The sequence below is a fragment of the Aphelocoma coerulescens genome, chromosome 4 (genome assembly GCF_041296385.1).
Source record: "Aphelocoma coerulescens isolate FSJ_1873_10779 chromosome 4, UR_Acoe_1.0, whole genome shotgun sequence".
In the NCBI taxonomy this organism is placed as follows: domain Eukaryota; kingdom Metazoa; phylum Chordata; class Aves; order Passeriformes; family Corvidae; genus Aphelocoma; species Aphelocoma coerulescens.
The window spans coordinates 2,714,353-2,727,928 of NC_091017.1; the positions used below are offsets into that span (position 1 = coordinate 2,714,353).

Sequence of the window (13,576 nt, forward strand, 5' to 3'; positions counted from 1 at the left end):
TCTTCCCAGACTAAGCCTTTGGACCCTCACCTATGCCCAGTATCAAGGTGGTGTCTTGTTGTGCATGACTAATCTGTTCTCTTCCCATTATTCTCCATCAGCTCCACTTCTATTATAGGCTCCCTTGGTGTAAAAATGCCATTTCCAGAGCATGGAACATCTTGATTTCTGCCTGGCTGTGTTTCAGGCCGTTATTACTTTGCTGTCCTTGAGGAAAAAAATTGTGGTATTTGAAGCTACTGAAATAGAATGTTTGTGCTCTTTAAATTCAGCATCTGAGCTCGGAAGTGACTTCAACTCACACTTCCCAAGAGGGGCCTTGCAGTAGGGAGGCAGCAGGTGTCATATACGTAGTGCTGCTCTTGGAGTCCTGGGTGATATCTCATGAATGAACTTGCCAAGTTTGTCACAGCCCAGACAGCATCATTTATCCATAGGCTTTGTCATTATTGCCATGGTGTAAGTGTAGAGTGGCAAACACTGTTTATATTATTAAGGAATTAGTGGGACAGCTGAAGGGGTGGTGCTATTTTCAGTGTAGGCTTCTGTGTCACTACATTTAAAAAAAATATTTATTACAAGTTAGTTTATAATCTGTTGTCTCATCTGTAAATACTCTTTTTTTTTTTTTTTTTGTTTTGTTTTGTTTAACTGTTTGGACCAGTTTAGGGACCAGCCTCCCTAAATCCAGTAATTCTTATCTTGTTTCTGGGTACTTTACTCATTTTCAATCTGTGGGACTCTGGGCCTCAGCATCTGCCATGTGTGATGGATGCGAGAATTGTCACCTCAGTGATTGGCTGACACTTGCTGGGGGATTTTACGACAGGTTAGAGTACAGCAGCTTGCTTTCCCCTTAGGGTGTGCCACTTCACATCCACATATCTTTCTATGTGCACAGATACTTACATCTAATCTCTATGTCATCTTTCCTAGCACTTTCCAGCTTTATTATAAAAGGAAATGATAGCCCAGGCAAGTGACTATATAACGTACTGCTCAGTTGGAAGTATGGAAGAAAGATTCTGCCCAGAAAACATGTGGAGCTTTGGTCAGAAATCCACAGTATTTCATTCCGTTGTGGATGTATCAAAAGGTGTTTTTACTGAATCTCTCATAGTGTGGGTATAGGAGCTCTTGATTTGAATATTCCCAATCTTTCTTCAGAGTAGCCTACTTTATGTTGACTGTATGGCAAAGTGAGATTCCTTAGGCACCTTAAAATTAAATTATATGAGCTTCCCTTTATCTTATCCCTTTATCTTATATCCTTATCATCACAAATTTCACAGTTGCTGTTCGATTGAATGTAAATGTAAATGTCATAGTTCAATTACTTATGAGATTTTTTTTAATGAAAAAGAGTATGGATTATCTGTGTCATGGAAAATATAATCTAATGAAAATGACATACGAAGGTGAATAATTGTTACAATTACTGCTACGTTAAAATCCTGGATTTTGATGTAAGCTGAGAGCAACAAAAAAGAGACTTTTAAAAATCAACATAGGTACCTTGATCTATCCTTAATTCACCCTTTTATACAGAGAATCTCTCCTGTTCGGATACAAGCCTCTTACGAAGAGTTTATTTATAGACTGGCTGAAAATAATGCTCTGAGCTTAATGCACTGAGCAAAGTTCCCAGAATTGTGATATTGATGGTTCTATCAAGACTTTGTACTTTGAATTTAGCTTGCAGATGGCATTTATTTGTCACTCCCATATTTCATTGATTACAATTAGTTTATTGCTTGGATTGTGAGAGGATTTTTGACTGAATCACACAAGGGCTGAGGATGGAAGACACTGCTGGGGCTCATCTTGTCCACCCTCTGCTCAAGCAAGGTCACCCACAGCCAGCTGCCAGGAACATGTCCTGGTTTCTGAGTATTTCCAAGGATGGAGACTCCACAGCCTCTCTGGATGACCTGTGCCAGTGCTTGGTCCCCCTCCCAGTAAAAAAGTGTTTCCTTAAGCTCAGTTTGTGCCCACCACCTCTGTTCTTTTCCTTCCCTGCATAGCATTCTCCTGTTGGAGGGAGAATAACCTTTGCTGGAGTTATTTTCTCTCCTGTAGAGATTCCTGGCAACTGGGATAAGGGAAACAGTGCCTGCAGGGAGAACTGTTAAGGTGATGTGTAGGTGCCACTGATTTAGACTGGTACTGGTGGAAAATGGAGAAAACAGGAAGATTAATTGTTGCTGAATAAAGATTTAGATCAGAAACTTACTGTTCTTGTTGAAGTTGAGCAATATTCTGAAGAACAGAAAAAAACCCTGGTCTTGAACTTGAAGGCCCCCAAATGACCATGATCTTACTGCATAAAACATTTTAGTATTAGTGTTTTGTTAGTATTAATATTTATATTAGTATTTTAGCATATAACCATGGCACACACAGGTCTTCTGGTATGTGTGATCTGTTGGATGAATAATCTAAGTTTGTCTCAGTCACGTCTCATCCTTAATGTCAATATCTGTTTTTATTAAGCAAAAACTAAGTAGATATGAGCATTTGTATGTAAGCCATTGCATGAGGTGCCAGTTTTCTTGCCTTTCCCGGTCATCTCTGTCATCCAGTGCAGTCTTAAACAGTTCCTAGAGGTTTATAAAATAAAATAGTTATGTTCATCTGGGTTTATGTTAACTTGTTAGTCAAAGGAGATATGTTGCTAATTCTCATGAATCCTCTTCAAATAGGCACAGTGTAGAGATTATATATCTCTATTTTCTTTCTTTTCCTTATCAATATGTAAAAAAAGATATATATTTATATATATATATATGGATATAAGGTATATGGATACTATAGGTATATGGACGCTGAAGTCCACAGCCAGCAGTTCAGTACTGCATGTGAAGAGGAACCTTAGTTCCTTGAAAGGCTGCCATGAAATAGAGCTCCACCAAGCTATAGAACTGCATCAGTACTCCAATAATCCCTCTGCTTCTTTAGTCTGTGTTCTTCATTAGGGCTCAGGCACAATTTAATTATACAAATTCTGAGTCATATATAGACTTGCCAATTTGTATTAATAGCTTGAAGAATCATTTGAGAGCTACTTATTTTCTCCAATTAGCCCATAAATCAGTGAATGTAGCAGGAAGAATAGAGTATGAAATATACTCTGTTCAGTGAGAATTTCTCATTCTGATGTTATAGCAGTAAACATCTTGTAGTACACATTTGTGGGGCTAACGAAATTGGAGTATTCTGTCCTCACCACGAATACTCTGATGAAACAGTTGTTTAGAAATGAATGTTATACATTATTACACAATTAATTTTGATTTTTCAGATGATGCACCAAACCTAAACATACAGCCATAACATGATTGCACAGCTGGGCTTTACAGGAAAGAATGTAGTGCATTTCTCCTTTTCCAGGTCACAGTTGGTATTCTTCCTTTAATTCTGGATAGTATGGGATCCTAAACTGAAGGGAAATTTATTGAAATAAAAAGTGCCCACCACTGGCCCAATAAACTTGCTGAGTTCTATTCCACATGTTAAGGAGAGAGGTCAGTCTCCCTTGCAGTATGGCCATGGAGAATAATTTCCCAGTATGTCATGGATACAGCAGGAGACACTTTGGGACAGTGAAACAAAAGTCAAGGGAAAATGTTTTCTTTAGTTTGGGGAGCTATGGAATTTTGAGCTTTGAAATACCTCTAGAAACAGAATAGAGAGCTGAAGCATTGGTGTATAGCTCTTGGCAACTAAAAGATGAGAAACTGGAAAGGGGATTTTAGATTGACAAAAGGAAATAAAGGGAAGGATCTGCTTTTGTGTGGGCATTTCCATTCGGCTGCAGGACTGGCTGAGAGAGAGAAATGCTGTGGAGAAGACAGACAGATCACAGAAACCATGTGGGGTGGGAGGAGGATGGAACACCAGGGGTCCAGTGGCCAGGGGAAAAGGAAGAGCTGCAGCAGGGCTAGCACGTTATCCCACTGTGCACAGCTTTGCCAAGGAGAGCAGGCATATTGGGAATCCTAAAATAGGAGTTTCCTGGCTGAGGGCCAGGACTGTTGCAGTTGGGGACACTGCAATTAGAAACTCTGAAACCAGAGCTTTGCTGAAAGCAGACTTCTCCCTGTCAGCAGACAAAGTCAGGCTTGACCTTGCTAGAGGGAGAAATTCAGGGGAATCTTTTCCAGCATGTCTGGTAAAGGCAGTTTTGCATATAGATCTTAGCATATTGTAATTCCCAAAATGAGCCAGATTTCAACAAAATATATACGGTAGTTTTCGACTATAAATAAAGCCTGAGGGAAAACAAAGAGACTACGACTTTATGTGCAAGAATTTTCTTTGTCCTAATTGCTGTACTTTCAGGTGTGATTATAGCACAGGTGTGATAGAATGGGCACTCTCCTGGATCTCTGTGTAGAAAAATACTTAGTATTTCTTGGTATTAAAAGGTCATGAAGTCATGTGTGCGTTGTTTATAGTCTCCTAATCCAGGATTTATTGTCCTAGTTCTGTTCCAGAGCCAGGGACTTGAATTGATTAAAAAAATTAGACTCTTCAAAGCTTTTAAGCAAATTGATTTTCTGTGGCTTGAAAATTGTCATATTTGCCCAATTTAGCGGGTGTGATCCGTGTAATATTCCGAGCTAGAAGGATTTTACAAACGGCGTGTATTACGTTTGAGAGATTAGGCTTCACCATTAAAATACAGATGAGGCCAGTGGAAAATTACTATTAGTTATCCCTCGTGGTTTGCCACGTTGGTCCTTTCCGGAGTGGGAAGGAGAGCCGGTGCAGTGAGCCAGCTCGGTTACCTGCAGGTTCCTCTGTGTTATTCCCTACAGCTGCAGTGGAAAAGAACCCAATCTGTTCCTAATTCCCTCTGCCAGCTCATGCCTCTGTTTAGTAATCCCAATTATGCGGTGAACAGCGTTCCTTCCTTTTATGTTATGATGGGATCTCTAATCTCCTCCTCCCCATTAAGAGCTGTCTGAGGAGCAGCCGGGAGACCAGAGGTCCCTGACTCCCCAGCTCCTGCCCTGGGGGGAAAATGGGAGAGGCTGGCTCTGTGTGCTTCCAGTTTGCTGCCTGGTTTTAGCAGTAATTTGGGAGGAGGGAAGCTGCCCATCAGCCTGACCTTATTGTTTAAGAGGCTTTTCTTGATGTCTAACCTGAATTTTCCCTCCAGCAGCCTTGTAAACTCTGTGCTTTTTTGTTCTAGTCATCATGATCATGCAGAACAGACCTTCACCCTCCCCTTTAAAGACTGTTTTCCTTCACTTTGCCCTTTCCAGCCAGAACACTACCATTTATTAGGTTTTTCTCAAAGAAAGATAGCTTCCCTAAGGAGATACATTTTTATGCCAGCGCAAGGGTTGTCTTTATTACAGTAGGATGAGCTCCTTGACCAGTGACCAGCCTCTGTAAGACTGCTGTGATCTTCAGGGCCTTTTCTGCAGAATTCTTCTCTAACTTGTCATTCCCTGTGTGTATAGCTTATTTTTCCTGCAGTAGTGCAGAAGCTTGTATCTGTCCCTGCTAAATGACCTTTGCAGCTCTTTTGTCCATGATTTCAAATGTTAATCCTGTGGTGTGATGGACTTGCAGACTATGTTGGTCATGCTGTCTGTGACTATAGTAGTCATATAAGAGTCAATCATTTGAGTAATTTCTGAGACTATTGGGTAATAACTGACTCCTGTGCAAAGCCACTCGAAGTACATCCCCCAGTTTTGGCATTAAACTGCTGTTAATTGTTCTCTGGGTGCCATTTTTTAACTCTATGTCCCAGGATCATCAATGGGAATACCAGAATATTATGCAAAGCAGCATTAAAAGCCTTGCTACAAAATATGTGACAGTTCTCATATGACATCCACAGCATAAATTATGTTTATTGCTTGAACAGTCCTCTACATTTGTAAACACCGAGGGGGGTTGTGAAGACATCAGTTCTACAATCTCTATATTATCTAGTGGCTGAAAAATGAGGTTTCATTTCATTAGGAAATTACTGGAATATTTCCACAGCGGGTTTCCTAGAAAGAATAATATTGGCTTCTCTGAAACAAGGTTTTTAGTTGTCATGGTATTAGTATTAATTCCGACTGCTTGTGTGAATGCACAACCCTGTCATTCAGTGGGACAGCACACAAGATAATAAAAAAATCACATAAATTGCATGTTTGAAGTCTGGTTTATGGTTTCTTTTCTAGTTAAAAGTGACCTTTTAAGCCAGAAGTATAGGTGATTATATCTTCTTATGGTACATGGTAATCTACAGAATATTGAAGAATTTTCTAAGGTCTTTATAGAAATCTTAAAATCTCTTAGGAGTAAATTATGGATCAGACAGACAGCTCACTTCCATGCCTTTTTTTCATCAGGATTTTTTTGGTAATTAATTACAAAATTTAATGTCAAGGAAGAACTTGCATTTCTAATGTAGGTTGATTGACTTAGAATAATTTTTTTACTTACTGCTTTATCCAGAGCAAATTCTTTTAATAAATGTAGGTCATTTTAATGTATGCTTTTAATTAAATGATAGCTGAACCCTGCTGTATGGTCAGAAATGCAGTTGTTCCTTCGGAAAGCTGGGTTCCTTTATGTTGGATGATTTGCAACGTTTTACATATTACAAAATTTTATGTAGGATGTTAAGCCTTTGCTATCTCTACTCAGCTTGTCAGAAGGTATGGACTTCATGGTCTCCAGGGGATGACGTCTTCGGTTAAGTAAATGTAATAAATGGAGGAAACTCTTGCTTTCCTGTCAGCTTTCATAAAACTTTATTGCCAGCTTTACATCCCTGAGCACTATCAGCAAGGAATAGCTGTATTAATAATTAGTGTGTCCATTGCTTCCTTAAAATATGTCAGAAGAAAATGAGTGTGAAAGCATGGAGTGTTCTGTGGGTTTAAATGGCACTGAACATGACTGTATTACATGAAATATACAAGGCTGTTCTTCTTACATTCAGTTATAAAACGCAAATGCTGTTTATTTATTTGTGGTTCATTATTGGTACGTACCCTTTCCACATGACACGATTTTCTCCTGTGTTCTTCCTAGAATGGCTTTACTCCTTTGTACATGGCAGCTCAAGAGAACCACATTGAGGTGGTGAAATATCTCCTGGAGAATGGAGCCAACCAAAGCACAGCTACCGAGGTGAAGGGGTTTTCTCATATTTTTCTTTGCCTGTGTGTTCAGATCACTTGAAGTCAGGACTGTGTGGGCTGTGTCCAGAGGCCTTGTCAGTGTCAATTGGTACCAACAGGTAGTTGTTAACAAGCTTGGTTGTAGAATCACAGAGTGGTCTCGGTCGGAAAAGACCTCTGAGATTGAGTCCAGCCATTAACCCAGCATGTGGGTCTTGGGATTTTAGTTGAGTTCAGAAGTGATGAGGCTCTCTGTGGTGCTGGGTTCACAGAACCATTTGGGAAGTCACCTACTCCAACCTCCTGCTGCTGTTCCCCTAAGTTACACTGATTCAGGAGCTCTCCTGTGACTTGGTGTAACTTGTGAGTATTCGTTACTGGCTGTGACCAGTGTAAACTGGAAACCAAACGGCTAACAAGGATTGCATCAATGAGCTTGGCAGGCAATGGGCTGTTTTCTCCATGGATACTTTATTTCTACTGCTGGACCACGTGGGTGTAAATAGGCAGAAGGATGGTATTAATTGGGGATCTGGATTGTAAACCTGCAGTAATGTCTGTGCAAGCGGGGCAAACACCTAATTTGGAGAGATGAGACACCATCTCAAGAGGAACTGAATCTCACAAGCTTCCTTCTGCATATGAGAGGGTTTAGGGGCAATGGAGAAAACTCGTTGGTCGTTAGGACTGTGCTCATTCTGTTTCCTACTCCTGCTCTCTTTCTGCCAAATTTTCTTTATTCCAAGCCAAGGGGGTGAGTGTACAGGCTCTGTGCTGCAAAGTGTGTCCTCTTCCTGTTTGTTCTATGGATGTGGATGTGCCATGAGAAGTAGCTATAGCAAAGTTCCTCTCTGGTCAGAGCTTTTGTTCATGTTTATTGTTTTCTCTAGCCTGTCCAGAAACATTCCCCTTCTGAACTGCCTTCACGAGTGGATGAATTTGAAATCCTGGTGCTTTTATGCTCCCTTTCCTTCCCTTCAAACCTGTCAGTGTTAACAGCTGTCTTACTGTCCCTTCTCTCAGTGGATACTGTGCCATTTGATGACAGCTCCTAAAATAATCCCCTCATAGATGTGGTGATCACGTTACATGTCAGCTTTCTGAAATATGAAATCCCATGTGATTGCCAGGCAACGTGGCAGAAACACACTCCTTGTGAAGGAGCCAGGTGGAACTGGGGCTCTTCAGGAGCCCAGCCCTGCTGCAGCCCACAGTCACCTGCTGGCAGCCAGCTCCCAGTAACTTCTGCTGGCTGGGAATTCATTCATTTTACAGGAATTGTGAGGCCGAGATAGTTATAATTTGTGCTTATGCAGACATCCACAGAACTCACACTACAGTCTGATTTTATAAAAAAGGCAGAGGGGAGAAAAAATAACAAATATTTCTACTCTTGAACCTGACTCCAAATCTGTCTTCTGCCATCAGAAAGATCAGTTTTCACTCAGTAGCTTGTAATGTAAAGGCTCTTGACCTCTTTGTTGCTTAACTAGGTCAGTTTTAGGTTCAGATCTTGCTGAGTTGATGGTTTCCATGATTTTGTGAGTGTTCCCGAAGGAAGACCTGAGCTGCCATCACTTTCGTACGTGCCCAGAATTCATCTGATGAATAGGACGAAGAAACAGTACGTTCAATAAGGTGGGATGGCAGCCTGAACTGGGGATGCCATTGAAATACAGGGAGAAGGATCTTCTGTTTAGAATCAAAGATTGGCCCTCCTCATGGGAGGTGAGGAAATGAAAAGCTTTCTCCAAGCTTCGGTCAGCCATGCTTTCCAGAGGCAATAGGAGCGGGAATGCAGAAAGAGTTGTGTCCTTTTAGAGAAGGGTGCAAGATGAAATGGCATAAATCAAATGGATGAACTTGTCTTTGAAGCCTTGAAACTTGCACTGCCTTTGGATGCATTTCATTTCCTCTCATACTTATATATGTGTAGATAAAAAAGGAGGGTATGGATGAGCTCGGTTTCACAGTGTCTCTAATCCAGGATTTGTTCTCATGTTCCCAGAGGCAAAAGGCAAATGCATTAAGCCATTTCAACACCTAATGTAGCCCCAATCTCAGAATTATCTTTACAGTTCAGCTGTTTTGTCAGCTGTTCCCCCTTTTTTAATTCACTGTACAGGATTTAATCTCTATTACAGGCAGAACCCACAGCAGTATCGCTGTTACAATGCACCTACCCACAGCTTGACACAAAAGGGAGAGAAAGTTATTAGATTACTGAGGGGAAAAATTGCCTTGGCAATTCTTCAGATGTTTCTTTCAGCATATGTTAGCTCTCATTCCTTCCTAACTTGGCCTTTATTCTTCTCTCATCTTTCTTTATTCCTATTCCATAGCAGTGCTGTTCCATCTCTCATGTGGTTACAGCATACCTGTGCTTGGGGAGGATGTGTGACCAAAGCAAGGTTCAGTTTGAAATCAGAGTGGGATATCTGGTAGCCCCCAGTACTTCAGGCAGGAGAGCAAGCTGCTATCATGTTATCAATGATTTTAAAACACTGGCTATCCTAGGCACATATGAAGGAGCAAGACAATTTTAAACTAATATAGAAACAAAGCTAAAACCATGAATGACAAGCAAAGAGATTATTCTGATTTTCTTTTTTCAAAAAACAGAATTAATCTGATGTTTTCCTCCTTCAAATCACATTCCTAAACATGATCTGGATTTCTTGACTCATGGTTCATGTGTAACTTGGAATGGGAACAGCAGCAAACACATTTGAAACACTTTCTTTTTGCAGAGATGTGCGATGTGCAGAAACGTGTTCTCTCTATGACACTGTTCAGTGCTCAGTAAATTTACTAAAAAATTGCTAAAAGTATGCTTTGTGGCCCATTTTAAGATGAGAAGTAATTAAGAGAGATACTGTAGAATGATCCTTTGCTTGCTCTTGACTTAAGAAAGACTACTTTGAAGTCTAAAAGATCTTTCAAAGCATTTGAAATGTTTGAAAGCCTTTTGAAGCTGTTTGAAAGAGTTAAAATGTTGTGCCTCCAATGTCATGTCCCTGGAGATGGAGCGCAGAGGTGGAAAACAGCTGGGAATGTGCTTCCCGAGTTTGTGTGTGCGAAGGGCGCAGTGCAGCTTCCCAAGGCTGTCGGCCGTGCTGAGCAGCCCTTGTTTCCTGTCCCCCAGGACGGTTTCACCCCTCTGGCTGTGGCACTGCAGCAGGGACACAACCAGGCGGTGGCCATCCTGCTGGAGAACGACACCAAGGGCAAGGTGCGGCTGCCGGCGCTGCACATCGCCGCCAGGAAGGACGACACCAAGTCGGCGGCGCTGCTGCTGCAGAACGACCACAACGCCGACGTGCAGTCCAAGGTAACGGGGCGGGCTCAGGGCCCAGGGACAGCACCTTGCATCCCTGCCTCCTAATGGGGAAATGGAACTGCTCCAGCGGGGAAGGACAACTTGCTCCACCGGTATCACCAGTAATACCTTTAAGTTGGCAGTGTTAAGCTACACAGTAATGACAAACTGCTCATTTTTCCACTTTTTAGTTACGCCTCCCATTTCTTTGGTAACCAGCTTTTCCTCGTTATTTGCAAACCAGAAGCCACTGGAACGGAAGCAGGATCACTGCTTCCCTCTTAAATAGGATACTGGTTTATTGCCCACGGGAGCATAGGTTGTGTTTAAAGTTAATGCATGCTTGAATGGCTTTTCCCATAATTAACAGCATAATTCATTTCAAAAAAAGCAACATAGTTCTTCATTTTGCGGCCAGTCTTTAATATTGTTCCTCTTTTTCCCAAACCATGCTGCATCAGATGATGGTGAATAGGACGACTGAGGTACCGAGATCAACAATTTTTAATTACTCTTTCTGTTACTTATGATTATTTTCTCTGCTCTTTGCCAATATTTCTTTATTATTTAGCAGTAAAAGTGGAGATATTACTTTTTTTTAATACATAGAAATTTGTGATTCAAAAAACCTATTTTTATTCATTCTTTGTCTTAGAATTGCTTTTTATTTGTGTCAGTATTGAAGGACATTTTTGAGAATTCACATCAGTTCAAAAAAGTCTGAAGCGAGTAATGGAGCTAAGAGGATAAAGATTCTTTTTTAGCTCAATTTCATTAATTATGAAAATGCGCTCACTTGTCCTAACTGAATCAAGGTGTCTGGCTCAGCCAGAATAACAGTAAAGTTAATTTTCTGTCTTTTACAGTAGTAAACATAATCAAATTATCCAAGGTAAAAACTTGTTCAGGGTATCTGCTTATTTTTACCACTGTTCTTATTACAATCTTTTCCATAAAGTTTTGCAAAGCCTTCAGGGACAGTGCATACTCAGAATTTACCTGCAGTAAATAACACATTTCTTCTTTGGATTTTACTTCCATTAAAAATCATGGGTCTGATTGGCTAGAACCAGGATTTCTCCCCAAAAGATTATTGCCACTTTTAGGAGAAGGAATGGTTTCCAAGAATGCAGTTGTTGTTTCAATACCTCCTTTTGAATAATGGAGTTTCTCTGTTGGAGGAGGGAATGAATTATGGATGCACGTGCCCATGGGAAGGTGCTTCCCTGTTGGTGTGTGCACACATGAGCAGGCTGCCAGGAGGCAGCAGTGATATGAACTGAAGGGTGACAGCTTCCCTGGGCACCTGCTCCATGGGCATGTTCTTCCCTGTGGGAAACAGGACGGGGCTTGCTACAGTGCCTGCTGAAGGAGGGCAGCACGTGCCCACATTGCTTTGTTCCAGGAGTAGCTTACAATGGTAGTTTGGACACTGAGAGGAAGGAAACCTAGCTGAGAGCACGCTGTAGTCATGAAGCCAGAAGTATTCCTTCCTTTCTGTAACTATCAGCAAGATCCAATCAAATCAGGTTAAAGCTCTCCAGGGAAACCTCAAAAGCAAGGCCCTTTCTACTTGAATTACTTATGAGAATGAAAGCTTGCTCTCTGTCCTAGTTTCCGAAAATTTAATCTTTTTTTATGTTGTTGTCAGGCGATTCTGTATCTAATAGCTGGAGCAGGTTTCACCTTCTAGTATTCAAAACACAATAAAGAAAATGTGGTTTTTTTGATTTATAGGTTGCGAAGTTCCTTCAGATCCTTTGCAATCCAAATTGTATTTAAATATAAATAATTATGATTCTTTTACTATACTGCTGAGTAGTTTCTCATGTAAACCAAACTCTTTAATTACATTTTGAGTAATTACTGTTTTCAAAACTCAAAAACAAACCAAAAAAACCCCAGAAGGAAATATGTTGTCCATATTTCTATTTCTAAGAGCAGTACAATAAGAGTCCAACAACTTTTGTGGCCATTTACCCCAGTAAACAGATGCAGCCTAAAAGACCCATGTTGCTTCCAAATGGTAATAAGCAACTTGCTTTGTTTTCTTTAAGAATGGCTAATATATTAATATTTTCTGTGATGAAAACTACTCTTCTTGGTCACCAGTGCAGGAGACTGAGTTGGGGAATGAAAGAAGGAAGCACTTTTGATAAACTCCCACCTGAAAACTGGCCTCACTTTTGATAAACTCCCACCTGAAAACTGGCCTCTTTGCCTGAAAGGCTGTGCTCTAATACAGGTAGACACGGACTGGATAAAATTGGCACGATGCATTTGTTGGCCAGCACTTTTAAAACCAAGTTCTAGTTAAATTGGTGATCTTGTAGAAGAAGATTTCCATAACAAGGGCTGTTTCCCTTTGCAGAGTGGCTTTACCCCTTTGCACATCGCTGCGCACTATGGCAACGTCAACGTGGCCACGCTGCTGCTGAACCGCGGAGCTGCGGTCGACTTCACCGCCAGGGTATGGACTCACCCCTTCATCCTCTTGCTTGTAGTGGCCTAGGGAAATGGGAGGGTTTCTTTGGGTAACTCTTAGTCAAGAGCTGAGTGAAGTAGGGAGCAAAATAATGCTGAAGTTCTGCTGGGATCAAAGAGGTCTTTTTTGCAGTAATTCTGAAAGGTTGCCTCTGTGCAATGCAGGGGAGGCTTTGGGAGTTGTGTAACAGCCAGTATTCCCAGCTGGAGGAAGCCGGATCCTTCGGCCAGCTCTAGAAAGCTGATGCTCTCATAATGTGTCAACTCCCTTTGGCTTTCCTGTTTGTTAGATGTACTCTGGAAATAGATGTAGGATTGATTGTTTTTTTCAGTATTCAATATTTGCTGTACCACTTTAATTTGATGTTTTCACATACAATTTCAAAACCAGAAAGTAGAGTATATAGCTATTAATAAATGCAACAGTAAAAGAGCTAATTAATCCTGACTAGTCTTTTATAGTAAACAACTGCCAAGTTACATAGTACAGTCTCTTTGCTGTTGAACGTTACGTAGTTCGAAGTGAAAACCTCTGGTAGTCTCAACCCAGCTCCCAGGTCACAAGTTTGCTGTTTAATTTTGCCAGACACACTTTAAATTACTTCAGGGTTTTGCCTTCTAGACTGACTCCCTC

The 13,576-nt window shown here is 40.9% G+C and overlaps 1 protein-coding gene across 9 annotated transcripts in view; it reads left to right on the top strand.

Annotated features, from left to right (window-relative positions):
* ANK2 (ankyrin 2) overlaps positions 1-13,576 on the top strand; it is a 129,582-nt gene that overhangs the window by 26,030 nt on the left and 89,976 nt on the right. For 5 of the 9 annotated variants that reach the window (XM_069012491.1, XM_069012484.1, XM_069012487.1 and 2 more), the window contains exons 5-8: positions 7,051-7,149; positions 10,285-10,470; positions 10,920-10,943; positions 12,830-12,928. In XM_069012491.1, the coding sequence (XP_068868592.1) occupies positions 7,051-7,149; positions 10,285-10,470; positions 10,920-10,943; positions 12,830-12,928 (408 nt within the window). The remainder of the gene's footprint in view (positions 1-7,050; positions 7,150-10,284; positions 10,471-10,919; positions 10,944-12,829; positions 12,929-13,576) is intronic. The other 4 variants (XM_069012492.1, XM_069012489.1, XM_069012486.1 and 1 more) reach the window with 1 other exon arrangement.